This window comes from Pelobates fuscus, chromosome 4, assembly GCF_036172605.1.
Source record: "Pelobates fuscus isolate aPelFus1 chromosome 4, aPelFus1.pri, whole genome shotgun sequence".
In the NCBI taxonomy this organism is placed as follows: domain Eukaryota; kingdom Metazoa; phylum Chordata; class Amphibia; order Anura; family Pelobatidae; genus Pelobates; species Pelobates fuscus.
Window position 1 is genome coordinate 252,378,256 of NC_086320.1, and position 13,999 is coordinate 252,392,254.

The window sequence follows — 13,999 nt, forward strand, 5'->3', positions numbered from 1 at the left end:
AGGTGTCCAATTTGGCACTATGGATGTGAGGGGAAACAGGTATAGCAGGTGTGAAGAAAAAAATAAAAATCTTACTTTTTACAAGACGAATCCAAGTGCAATCTTCTACTCTCACTTTCCACATTATTTCAGACAGGGAGATTTTTTCATATTTGACGGAGTAAATTATGTTCTTTACATTTTTCAAGAAACACCATTTGTTGTGACTTGAGCCCCACAACTCTTCAGGAACTATGTTTTGCAAACATTCTCTAACAAACGAATACACTTGCCAGACACTGCTATGCAGCTTAAGAAGTATTAACAGGTCAAAGTCATGTGTAATGGTTTTCTTCTTTTTTACAAGTTCAGGAGTGCTCTTGTTAGCTCCATATTCCAGACATGATGGAGAATTTGTAGCCTCAATAGTTATTTTACAGGTTTGGCTACAGTTATATAACGAAGAGCACTGTTCAGCATCACTTATCACATCATTAAAGGTTTGCATTGTACTAGACCCAAGCTCAAGGTTTGCAGAAGTATTTCGTAGCCATTCCATTTGGTAGGAGCACATTCTGGAAAATCTTACAGGACAATTTTTCTTTAATATTGTCAAATAAGGGCACTTCTTATGGTTTTGTATTAATTCTCGAAACAAATACCTCATTTGCCAGTAACGTTTGGGGAGTTTTTTCTCACCCATTCTTTCAAATGGATATGGCTTTTCATATTGGGTCTCAAAAATACAATTACTCATAAAGATAGTTTGGAGAAGTTTTTGACTTCCATAAGAACTACTTTCTAATTTATTCAGTATAAAATGGCCAGGAAAGATTGTTTTAAATATTCTACTGGAATACAATGTACTTCCAAAATCAATATAAATTTTTGAAGGTGAATTTTTACTTAGTTGTGAGAAAACAGATCTATATGATTCCTTAGGGTATATATCTTGGGGTATAATTTCATACTGATGTGACCCATATGTGCTGGTAAGGAGACATTTTGTATAGCTGTCAAAATAATGATCAGGAGTTAAAAATGGGTGACAATTTTCTATAAGTCCCTTGGATTTAAGATCCATATCAACAAACGACAAAGTCTTTGACTCGCTATCATGCATCAGTCTCCTGCATTTCTTAGAAATATTATAAATATCCATACTCTGCCGTTTCAAAATTCTGAACGGTGCTGTCATCTCCAAGAGGTTTTTCTTGCTTCTTTGCAATGTATGACTACTCCAGTATTGACACCCTTCAATGTCTTTGTGTTTTTCCATATGTTTCACATGCATCTGCCGTGCTTTGTTAGTAGTTTTATTTGATAGTTTTCTTTTCTTTAAAGAACAGTTTTTAAATGGTGAAATTTTCTTTTGAACATAATTAAATAAAACATTTTCGGAAATTGTATCATGCCTTTGTTTGACCCATGCAGGACAACAATGATGATCATTTGTAATGTTATATATTGGTTGTCCACTTATTTGGTAACAGCAGCTTGGTGGGACTAGCATAAACAGTGAACAGTTCTCAAGCAAATGCATCATAACATCATCACCTATCCGGCTGAGAAGAGTCTCCCACAGTATGCTGTTGCTTACAGTTTCTGTTGTTGTATTTGGGAAAAAAACACAAATATTTGGAGCAAACTTAACATGCGACAAGCGGTTTTCATCTACTAGCCCATAACCAAAGGCAAGAACATTCCTTTCCTTTTTCTCACAAATCCTTTTAATTACACGAGCTACAATTTCACTTTGAGATGAAAACTGGGAAGAAAGAGGGAGAATAAAACAAAATTATAAAAATGAATATAACAGTTCATATTGTATTTTTAATACAAGATGTAACATTATTTTATGGTTTTAATTTTCATTATAGTAGCATTCATTTGTGGTTTGCACTTGTCATACTATTGCTAACCATAGAGGGCTTGCTTGATAATGCCCTATTGCATAAACTATGTCAAAAACAAAACACTCATTAACCCCTTAAGGACACAGCTTCAGAAGCTGGACATCCACTTGAGGAATTGTTTGCTGTTTGTGTTCAACTGCAATTTGCATCTCTCTCATTAATTGTACCAGCATATATTATATATTATTTTTTAGACGAGAAAAGGGGCTTTAATTTGATGCGACATATACATATATAAATTCTCATTTATTATAAAAAATAAAAAAGGGTATTTCTTGCCCCCCCCCAAGTATTGGCAATAATAACATGTGCATAATATGTCCAGCATAGGAAAAGTAATTAATTTATCTGTCTTGATTTACAGAGTACATAATATGTGTAGGATTTCAGTTTATTTTGACAGTTACAGGTCACAAACTACAAGGACTAAAATTAAATTTCAATGTGAAACAATTTTAGAAGTTGGTATGTTTGTCTTGGAAGTTAAATACCCATCACAGAAAACAAAATTGTTGCACAAAAATACATATTTCTATAAAGTAGACATCACAGACTATTTACCTAAGGTTATTTTGACACTTTTTACCAAGCCATTTCACCGCCAATCTCTGCTATTGGAGTAAAATTGTGTTTTTTCTCTGTTTTGGCACATGCACATAACAAGGTTTTTATTATTAAAGCTGGTGTGTGCTACTCCTGTACAAAAAAAACATATTGTGTTCAACTACATCTGTTAAGTACAACGATACCTCCATTGTATGTCTTTGCCACTATTCTGTGAAGCTACAATGCCATATAGGAGACCATGCTACTTCAGTTTTTATAGTTAGAATATTCATAGATGGTCCTACGTCTGAATTTGTGGCATTAAAGCAGTTTGACTGTTCAAATAACCCCACAAAGGCCTTCCATTTGAGAAAGCAGATATTTCAGGGAATATTATCAGGCATATATTATACCTTAACATGCCACCATATGTTCACCAAGTTAGTTCAAATTTTGTGGCGAGAAAAAAAAAAGTTTTTTTACATACATGTTGCATTTTTGCTGGTTATTTCGTACATTTGATAAGTGCCACTGTCATAAATTCTCCCTAAGTATGCTCAGTTACCTCTTCTGAGTAAAACAATATGCCCAACGTATGACCTAGATGCTATTTTGTGAAGATACAGGGCTGTCAATTTCAGATTTGCAAGTGTGAAGTTTCATTGATGGTTTGGATGGGTCCATGTTCTATTTTGAAATATTTTAGCAGGCTGTTTATTTCAACTACCCCAAAAAGGCATACTATTTCTTAAAGAAGACACCCGAGGGTATTTCAAAAGGCATATTATGAACCTTAGCGTGGGATCATTTTTCCACTAGCTTGTACTAAGTGTAGTGGTAATAAGCATTTTTTTCTGCCTTTTTGATTCATACCGTAAGCTTGTACTGTATAGTTTGCAAACCTTATGCATGCTACGGCTTTATAATACTTCATATGTTGCTCAGCTATGTTGTCTGAGTGCAGCAATTACTCCCTATGTAACTTTGCCATGTATATGTGGACGTTGAAGGGGCACATTTGAGAGACAGCCATTTAAGTTTTTTTCAAACTTTGAATTTTTACACTGTGTCCATACCCCACTTTGGAGTATTTTTAAGAATGACGATTATTCCAACACATATGAGTTTGTAATGTATATTTTGCAAACCTTATGTGTGCTACGGCAGTATAATACATCCCATGTTGCCCAGCTTTGTCATCTTAGTACAGCAAGCATGTCAAACTCTCGGCCCCAAATTAATATATTTGTGGCTCAGTGAGTCGCTAGTTTGACATGTGGCAGAGTAGACATCTGCTCTACCCACATTGCAGGTGCCTATTCTGCTAAAAAAAAAACGTACACAGCCGGGTGAAGAGGAAGGAGGATGCATCGACGGAGTTTAGCCTTCCTGCTCCTCACGGCTCCCTCTCGCACGCCCTCTGTAGTGATGCCGGGTGCCGGAATATGACGTCATTCCGGCCCGCCATTACCAAGTGAGGAGCAGGAAGGAAGACCCCAGGGAGAGGCCACACAGCAGCTCCCAAAGGTAGGGAGCAACACACTGATTTGTGAGTGTGCAAGAATGTGTAAATGTGTGTGTGTGTCTGTCAGTGTGTGTGCGCGTGTCTGTCAGTGCGTGTGTCTGTCAGAGAGGGTGTGTTGGTCCGTGTTGTGATGGCCACGGCTGGACAGTGGAGGACCTGGAGGTGCACAACGCCATGTCACATTCAGACGTGACGTTAACCATTCACAGGGTTTCAAGGAGTAGCGGGAGTATCCGCTTTGGCACAGGGTGCGGACGGAGCCATTGCCAGCGGCAATGTGAGTGGAGTCTGTATGTTGACTAAAATTGTTTTTTTTGTTTTTTTAAACAGGGACCGGGGGTTTAGTAGATGGGAGTGCTGGGATTTAGTATAGAGGGAGAAACTGGGGTTTAGAAGAGGCGGGGTGTAATAGGTTTTTTTACTGTACTTTTCAAAATAAACCTACGTTTCTTTGAAAATTTAAGGTTTTTTGTTTTTATTTTTGTGTGGCCCACATGAACTTAAACCTTGTTTATTTGGCCCTTGCTAGCCTTTTAGTTTGACATGCTTGGAGGACAGCAATAACCCCATACGTATCTTTACCAAGTATAGGACGGCATTAAAGCGGCACATTTTAGACAGCCATTTAAGTTTGAATTTTTAAGCTGGAACCATGCCCCACTTTGGAATCTTTTTAGCAAGTTGATTTTTCCAATTACTTCACAAAGGCATACCATTTCCTAAAGAAGACAGCTCAGGGTGTTTCAAAAGGCATTTTTTTGGACCTTAGCGTGGGATAAATTGTTTTGCTAGTCTGTACCAAATGTAGAGGTAATATGCATTTTTTCCTTTTTAAACTTGTTTTTACTTTTTTTTAACGTTTTAAAAACTTTTTACCATGTTAAAACTTTGTAAAAAATGTTCTTACTTTTTAAACTTTTTAAACTATGATTGGATGGCTTGAAATTCATCCAATCACAGTGCTCTGTGTCATTTTACACAGCGTGGGAAAATTCCAAAGAACTTTCCCACGCTGTGTAAAATCACACAGAGCACTGTGATTGGATGGATTTAAAGCCACCCAATCAGAGTGCTCTGTGTCATTTTACACAGCGTGGGAAAGTTCTTTGGAATTTTCCCACGCTGTGTAAAATGACAAAGAGCACTCTGATTGGCTTAAACCAACCAATCAGAGTGTTCTTAGACTAATTGCAGGGCGTGGCAAGGTTTTATAAGCCTTCCCCCGCCCTGCAGAGCTCAGTCTGCGCGGAGCCCTCCATGGGTGAAGATGGATTAATTTTTTGAGCGTCGGGTTTTTTCTTTTTCGTTGGGAATTTTTTTTTTTGCGCTCGGGTTTTTTATTTTATTTTTAAATTCGACGGGTATGATGGCTTTTTGTTTGGCCTTTTTTGGGGGCTGAAAAATGAAGATTTTAGAAAAAAGAAGACGTTGAATGGTAAGTTGAATTTTACTTTACAGGGTAGTAATTTTATTCCCCCCTCACTATTTTTTAGGGTGAGGGGGGTAGGTAGGGGCTTTTTTATTTGGGTGGGGGGATGGGTGACTAGGGGCTTGGGGACCCCTAGTCACCTTTGATGGGGGGGATTTTCTTTCAGGGCCCCCACCCGTCGCTCAGGGGTGGGGGCCGGGGGGGAGGAAAGTAGCCCCCCCCCCATTATTCTTTTATAGGGCCCCCACCCGCAGCTCAGGGGTGGGGGCCGGGGAGAGGACAGAAGGTCTGTTGTAGAATTATTAGGCCCCTTATAAACTATATAATCCTTACTGGGCCCCTTTAATACTATATTCTCATATTCAGCTCTCAGGCCTCATAGTTTAAGCTTTACAAGATTCCTTTGTTCGTAGAAACAGCATGTCAGCAGAAAATGCTAGAATCTTCTGGTTAAATAAAACATTGTAGCAGATAGTCTTGATTGAGTGTATAATCGCTAAAGAGGCCGTGAGATGCTAACCTTGAAAGACTAACGTACCAGCTACTCATTATGGATAGCTGCCAAGCCCCCCTCCCATCGAGTAAGCTGTAAGCTCCCTCGTGCCCAGCAAGATGGCGCTGAAACCTGGAGGAGACCGTCATGACGTCAGTTATGACAAAAGACGTAACACCCAACAGGGAGGGCATTTAACTAACCACTTTATAATTTAGCCAATTGACAATGTTTTCTTGCTTATATCTTGATTTTTACAATGATGTAATTTCGCCTTTAAAAGGGCTTGCAAGCCCGCTTTTCAACAGAAGCCAATACATTTCCTGAAGTTCTTTCATCTAATCTGAACCCTGTGTCAGTGTGAATTTACTTCTGCGTATACGCAATTTAAACATCTCTAATTTGGACAGGAACAGATAGTCATTCAAACTTCTTTGTTTGCTTAAAAGATTCCCTTATCAGCTGGCGTCCAACTGTGCGGCCTGGGTTATGCCCTGCTAGGGCAGCCATCCGAGAAAGACGTGGAGCAGGTGAATCCTGGGGGAAGGAAGAAGATTGATCACCTCTGAATACACGGTTGAGTCTGCAGCTCCTATCCAGTATGTTCCAGCCCCTGTGATTGACCTGCCCCAGAGTCTGTGACTGGCTACCTAGAGGTCATCAAAGTCCGGTAATATCTTGCCCAGAGACCCCACACCTTACTTGTTGATATTTACTTTTACCTGCACATACTGACTAGCTGTTGCCTGGGTGTGCTCTTATTGATTTGTCCTTATCTTAGTGCCCGGGTAGTTTTATTTGTTTATTTGCCTGTTTACCCCTTTTAGGTACCACGTGGCTGTGGTAGTAAGGAAAAAGGGGGGGTGGATCTGTGGAAGTTTTCCTGGGGATCTTCTGTTTGCCTGTTTTCCTCTTTTAGGTGCCGAGTAGCTACGGCAGTAAGGAAAAAGAGGGGGGGAACCTGTGGAGGGGTGTAGACTCACTGCCTCCTGGGGGTTTCCCATAAGTGTCACTTTGACTGCTAGCCTCATTGGACATCACTTTACTCTGCTTGTTGTGTGCAGAGAGGTGGAACACTGCAGCCTCGAGCGCTGACGCTGAGTGTTCCAGTTTAACTTTTGTGGCAGGTGGATTCAGGCTGGTATTGCTGTCTCCATCACCACGTGGTAGTGGTACTTGCGGGTGGGTCTGCAGGTGTACTACGGGATTGAGTTAGGTGGCTTTTGCCACACGTGTAAGGAAAGGGATTTTTGTTAACCCTGTTTGAACTTATTTGAAATGTTCTCTTAATTGTCTGTCACACAGATTCCTGTGTTTACTTTTATCTTACTCTCTGTACTATTTAAACTTTCCCCTCCTGTTTCTCTCTCTCTCTCTCTCTCTGTATCTGGGACGCCTTATATAGAGGGTATGGGACAGAAATTAGGAAAGCCCAGTAAGGGGTGGTTCGTGTGTGATTTGGTAGAGGATAGAGAAGGGGAAGAGATGGTTAAGAAGGTTGATAAGATTGCTAAAGTGTGTGGAATTACCATACCTCCGTGCGGTAGATTGCAGCCAGAGAGCTGGCGTAGGTTACTGACAGAGAAGAAGGGAAAGCTTTCAGATCATGATTTAGTCCAGACAGCTGAGGCTTGGTACCGGGTGGCAAAGGCAATTCAGCAAGAGGGATGGATTGAGGAAGAGGTAGATCATAAAGGTGTAAAACTGTTTGTGTACTACAAAAATTTTGTTTCAGGGAAGCTCTCCCAGCCAGCGCTTAGTTATGGCGCACACGAGGTGACCCCTCCCAGCTCCTAGTCCCCTCTCTGCCACTGCCCCCGTTTACCCAGTCCTGAATGCTGATGGATCCATATTTTCCCCACCATCAGTCCCGCAACTCCCATCATCCTCATCCAACCCTTCACCCCGTCCATCTCCCTCCAGCCCCTTCCACCCAGTTCAGTCTTGTTACTGTACGGCAGTGACATGGTTAAATCAAATGCCTGCAGCCCCCCTCACTCTCTCTCCCCCTCCCTCTCTTGCTTTCTGGTCTCCGTATGGAGATTTAGGGGGGAGAATGTGGGCATTTTGTGTTCAGTGAGAGTTATTCAGAAACTACTGATAAGACTTAGCAATGGAATTTTTGCTAGAAAATATTCTAATTGTGTATTTTGTTATTTTAATAGAAGTTGATAGGATGGTTAAGTAGTGATGTGTCGTATAAGAGGTTTCTAGGGTTTGTATATTGTTATTGTTGTTGCCATTTATATGACGCCAACAGATTCCGTAGCGCTTTATATATATATATTTTGTGTTTTGTGATAATGCAGTGAGGATCGTGTGGGAGACTAGTTCACAAGAATACATTCCACCTTTCTGAGGCTGTATTTCCTTTCGCGGTGCAAAGTATTTTCTCCAAGACTGGTGTATAAGATAGGGAGTCGGGGATGTAGCTCAGTGTTGATTACGAAGGTTAGGAATGAATCTGATGCAAGAATAGAGAATTATTTGGACGAGTTAAAAATGTAAAGGCAAGTGTGATTTGTTGCAATACTATGCAATGTGGATAGAGGGAATATGCAAAGTTGTTAAGTTAGTATGTGAAGTGATTAATGGCTGTAGGTAAATGGTTGAATTCCGTGAGTTTATTTTGCATCATGTTATTTCAAAGTATAGAGACAGCTTTATGGGCTATTAGATGTATAATATTTACAACTGTCTTATTTAATCCGTCAAGTCTGTCCATAGTTTAGTATTTCATTTTGCCGAACAGATTGTTGCTTCTCTGATTTATTTTATTAGCTATGATATAGTGTAAAGTTGAAACACCCTAAAAGAAAATGGCTCCTAGTACAAAAGGAGGTTGGCCCTTCTGCCCTTACCATGCCCACACCTCCTGCCCACATCCAACATGGCCGCCACTTCCTCACTTCCTTCCACGCCTCCAATATGGCGTCCCCCAGTACCACAGCACCTCTTATGCCGGTCCTTCCGAATGATCTCCTTCCACCAACCCTTAGTACACCGGCAGCCCCAGCCGGAGGAGTGCCACTTCACGTCCACCCATCCCCAAAGGCACTAAGCCTGCAGATGGAATCTGCTTCAACTGTGGAGAAAAAGGCCATTTTAGGAGTGACTGTCCTGCACCCCTTAAACCCCAAAGATCTAACAGGCCCAAATCTACCACTAAGGCCCCAGCACCTCCATCACCTGATTCAGCCCAAGAAGACTAGGATATTGGCAAGCCTGTATCATTAACCCCTGTTATGGCAGTATCTGCAGGGGAACAAGGGGGGCCATTAGCCACTGTTACTTTACCCATTGAAGGCCACCCCACCACTTTCCTTGTTGATACAGGTGCAGCCCGAAGTGTTCTGCGAGAACAAGACCTGCCTGATTCTTCCTTTTTGTCCAATATTGATGTCTCCTGTGTGGGAGTGGATGGTCTTCCAAGACAAAGCCCATTAACTACTCCTTTGCGGGTTGGCAGCTGCCCTAGTCTGCTTGCCCGTTTTGTGGTGTCATCCACATGTCCCATTAACCTGTTAGGTGCTGATGTACTTTCCCGCCTACAGGCATCAATCACTTTCACACCTGATGGCCAAGTGGAATTATATTCAGCCCTCTCTGATTCAGATACCTCAGCCTTGTGTTCCTTACCTCTGATGCTTCACCTAGAGACACCACAGGATTATGCAGAAGGCATGAGAGAAAATTTCCCTGCATCTCTAATGAACACTGTCCCTAAGACTTTGTGGTCCTCGGGCCCAGAAGACATAGGCCATCTGAAGGTCCCACGAGTAATGGTCAAACTCATCCCAGGGGCAAAGCTACCAAGAAAGTCTCAATATCCATTGAAACCTGCCCAAGCAGCAGCCATTACCAAGCAAGTCCAAGCACTGCTGGAGAAAGGGGCTCTTGTTAAATGTGAATCTCCATGTAATACTCCATTGTTTCCTGTGAAAAAGAAGACACCCAAGGGTGAACCAGAGAAATACCGAATGGTCCAGGACCTCAGAGCAGTGAATGAGGCAACAGTCCTGGACACCCCAATTGTGCCAAATCCGCACACACTCCTCTCTGGCGTTCCACCTTCTGCCAAATACTTCACAGTGATTGACCTAGCCAATGCATTCTTCAGTGTTCCGCTGGAACAAAGCTGTCAATACCTGTTTGCCTTCACACATGAAAAACAACAATATACATGGACTGTTATGCCCCAAGGGGCACAGAATTCCCCAAGCCAATTTGCAAAAGCAATGAGTATCATCCTTGACCCCTGGCAGTCTGACCATCCAGAGGTTGTCCTACTCCAATATGTAGATGACTTGCTCCTACCAAATTATGACAAGCCTTTCAAATTGTTTGTGTCTGAAAGACAAGGCCATGCTACGGGAGTCCTCACTCAACCACATGGTCCTGGCGGACGTCAGAGGCCTATTGGATTCTTCTCCTGTCAGCTAGATATCGTAGCCAGAGGCACCCCTTCCTGCCTTCGTGCTGTCTTTGCAGCTCAAGAACTTATTGACTGTACTGGGGACCTGGTTATTGGTCACCCTCTTACTGTCTTGGCACCTCATGACATTTCTGCAATAATCAACCAAGTCCAAATCAAACATGTCACAGCTGCCAGACACCTTCGACTCCAGTGTCGTCTTCTGCTACCTGACAACGTCACCATCCAAAGATGCCAGGTTCTAAACCCGTCCACTCTTCTGCCACTCCCTGAGGGGGGTACCTATTATGGATTCATCATGGATGAAGGATATGTCCTACTTCTTACACACACCCTGGCAAAACTGCTTCCCAATCTACCTCCCTGTGACGGGCCTGAATATGCTTTTTGCACCATGTGGTACAAACCAACCATCAACCCTGAACCTTGCTATGAGGATGAACTTTTCCAGTTGGTTGAGATAACATTCACCTTACAGGACTTCTACTATGATACTGAAGGTAACAGCATGGCTTTAGTCCAACTGCCACATGAACTTGAACATCTGTACCACCATTGGGACACAGCCATTCCACATGTCCCTGTAACCAAGTCAAAGACTAAGTCATGGGGTGATCTTGGGCCCATGGCAAAATTATGGGCCACCATGAATGATTCACAACTTCAAGAAATAGGCGTTGCCAAGTATCCATCAACTGAACGTGAACATATAAGAGCATGGCCACGTTACCTTCTGGAAGAAGAATTTGAAGACCTGGTCATACAGCATGACTATGATCCAGAAACCCCCCATGACTGCTTTGAACAGATGAAAGTGGAAACCACACACCTACCAACCGTGCATGAGGATCCACTAACAGACCCTGACATCACCCTGTTTGTGGACGGCTCCAGATATGCTGATGAAGAAGGAAAATATCATACAGGATATGCCGTCACCACAACAGATGAAATTATTGAATCATCATCACTACCATCAACAAAGTCTGCACAAGAAGCTGAATTACAAGCTCTAACTTCAGCATGCAAGATTTCTGAAGGAAAGTGCGCCAATATCTACACAGACTCAAGATATGCACTGGGCGTGGCTCATGACTTCGGAGTGATTTGGAAAACAAGAGGATTTCTTACTACTACCGGTACACCAGTCAAGCACAGTTTTGCGATCAAGGAGCTGATGGATGCCCTCCTACTTCCAGAAGAAGTAGCTGTTTTGAAGATAAAAGCACATGGGAAGTTGGACTCAGATGAAGCAAAGGGCAACCATCTAGCTGATCAAGCTGCAAAGCAAGCTGCAAGAGGACCACAGGAAGTGGAAAGAAGAGTGTCCGGAAATGAAGAAATTCCAAGAAAAGAAGAAACTCCAAGAAAAGAAGAAATTCCAAGAAAAGAAGAAACTCCAAGAAAAGAAGAAACTCCAAGAAAAGAAGAAATTCCAAGAAAAGAAGAAACTCCAATATTCACTCTGCAGACTCTTCCAACCGACCTAAAGATCTTACGAGAACAACAGGCTGCAGTAGCCCCTGAGGAAAAACAGAAATGGAAACAGAAAGGGGCTATTCTAAAAGATGGAGTGTATTACAACAACCTCAGATTCTGTCTCCCTAAAAGTTTGTACCCAGCAGTTGTTCAATGGGCGCATGGCCCTGCACACTTATCAAAAGATCTGATAAATGCTCTCATACAGAAGTATTATGAAGCTCCTGGAATTACCACGCTAATCAATAACTACTGCAAAGCGTGTGTCATCTGTGCTAAATGTAATCCTGGGAAAACAGCTAAAGTCCCCTCGAAGCACCTGGCTAAGCCCATGTATCCATTCCAAAGAATCCAGATAGATCATATCCAGATGCCAAAGAGCGGCAATTATGAATATGCACTAGTAATAGTGGACATGTTCTCAGGCTGGCCAGAAGCCTACCCAGTGATTAACATTACCGCCAAAACAACAGCACGACGTCTACTTACAGAAATTGTGTGTAGATTCGGATTGCCGGAAGTCATTGAAAGTGACCAAGGTCCGGCCTTCACAGCATCAGTTGCCAAAGAAATTTGGACTGCTCTAGGAGTGACTCTTGCTTTCCACACCCCTTACCACAGAGTAGTGATCCTGATTCTGACACAGGCAACCACAGTCTGCTACCCGGTGATTGGGTCCTAGTCAAGAAATTTGTGCGAAAACACACTCTGGAACCAAGATTTGAGGGACCATTCCAAGTTCTCCTGATCACCGCTACCTCTGTCAAGCTGGCTGGTAGGCCACATTGGATTCACGCCTCTCACTGCAAAAAGACACCTGCTCCAGAAGAAGCTGATTCCGCACAACCATGTACTTCTGGTACCTAATACCCTTGATTGGCCTTCTTAAAGCCCAGCAGGTGGCCATAACTAAAGATGCTAGTGGATACACCTTCTGGTATAATTCATCACGTACCCGTGTGGCCACCTTTACCTTTGATTACTGTGATATTGTAGATTGCCCATTCCCTAAATCACAGATTCAAGCCATTTATAAAGATATACCACAAGCAAAAGAACCCTACATTTGTGTAGTTGACGAACAGTGGGGGCACGATTGTAACCATTGGGGGGCGTCGGGATGGAATACCGGGCCTGCCTGGGGTTACAAACCAAAAAGTGCTTTATCAAAAGTAGATGATCATGGCAGATCCCTCCTCCAAAGAATGACTTTAAGAAAGCCTGGAGGAAGTACACCTATGAAGTTAATGTTAAATATTGAACATCCTGGCCCAGAGGATGCTGGCCAATATGTAATGGGAATGTACTGGAGAAGAGGTTCCTATATAATAAACTAGGACATTTCTACCTCAATGATATGTGTCACTCTCCAGAGTGGCAAGGAGCTGTACATATGGTCCCAAATCTGCTGAAACCACATATCCAGTCCTTTAAGGACATGATGGCCATTGCTAACCCTACCTTTGAAGACACCATGGCCGCTGAAACTGGATTTAATGACATTAATTTGTGGTTAGAGTGGATGAGATATAATGCCAACAAGCATAATAGAACCGCATGTTATGCATGTGGTGGTGCCCGACCTCATCTTGGCACCGTTCCCCTAATCCTCCCTTTAGAAATAGAAGAGTGTTTCTTGAGCCTTTTTGCCTACCGCTATGATTTTAACAGGTCCCTCTGCGAAGCATGGACAGCAGAGTACCCTATCCTAGTAGGAGGTGTTAAACCCCCAGATGGAATTACAATCTATAAAGGTAATTACACTTGTTACACCATGTATGATGGGATTGGTAAATTCATGGGTAACTTTTCCAAGGGTTATTGTGCTGTTCCACTTACAGAACTGTTCCTGTGCACCTGCTACAACACCATACTAGGTCACTAGGAGATATTTACTGGTTATGTGGGGATTTACAGCTAAGATCTAGACTGGAGTCCGAGTGGTGGGGAGAGTGTACCTTTGTAAGAAATTGATATGCCAAACTGCAATATTGTATATAACTTTCTGTGTATGTGACTGGTTTCACAAGTTGGGGTTTATCCTTGATAACAGTGTGATAAGGATCAAAGCTTTCAATTGCATTGTACAACATCCCCCCCCCCCCCCCCCCCCAGTATTCCATGTATGTTATCAGGAGATCAGAGAATTAACATCTAGGTGTAACCATGGAATTGTGTGTGTTTTCCCAAGCTGTCT

The 13,999-nt window shown here is 42.3% G+C and overlaps 2 protein-coding genes across 2 annotated transcripts in view; both read right to left on the minus strand.

Moving 5' to 3' along the window:
• The window catches only part of LOC134608855 (telomerase reverse transcriptase-like), a 310,428-nt gene extending 309,528 nt beyond the window's left edge, over window positions 1-900 (minus strand). The window contains exon 1 of the mRNA XM_063452042.1: window positions 76-900. Within this exon, the coding sequence (XP_063308112.1) occupies window positions 76-736 (661 nt within the window). The 5' untranslated portion in view covers window positions 737-900. The remainder of the gene's footprint in view (window positions 1-75) is intronic.
• LOC134609423 (uncharacterized) overlaps window positions 774-13,999 on the minus strand; it is a 50,426-nt gene continuing 37,200 nt past the window's right edge. The window contains exons 2-3 of the mRNA XM_063453099.1: window positions 951-1,747; window positions 774-780 (exon numbers count right to left, since the gene is read on the minus strand). Of these exons, the coding sequence (XP_063309169.1) occupies window positions 774-780; window positions 951-1,747 (804 nt within the window). The remainder of the gene's footprint in view (window positions 781-950; window positions 1,748-13,999) is intronic.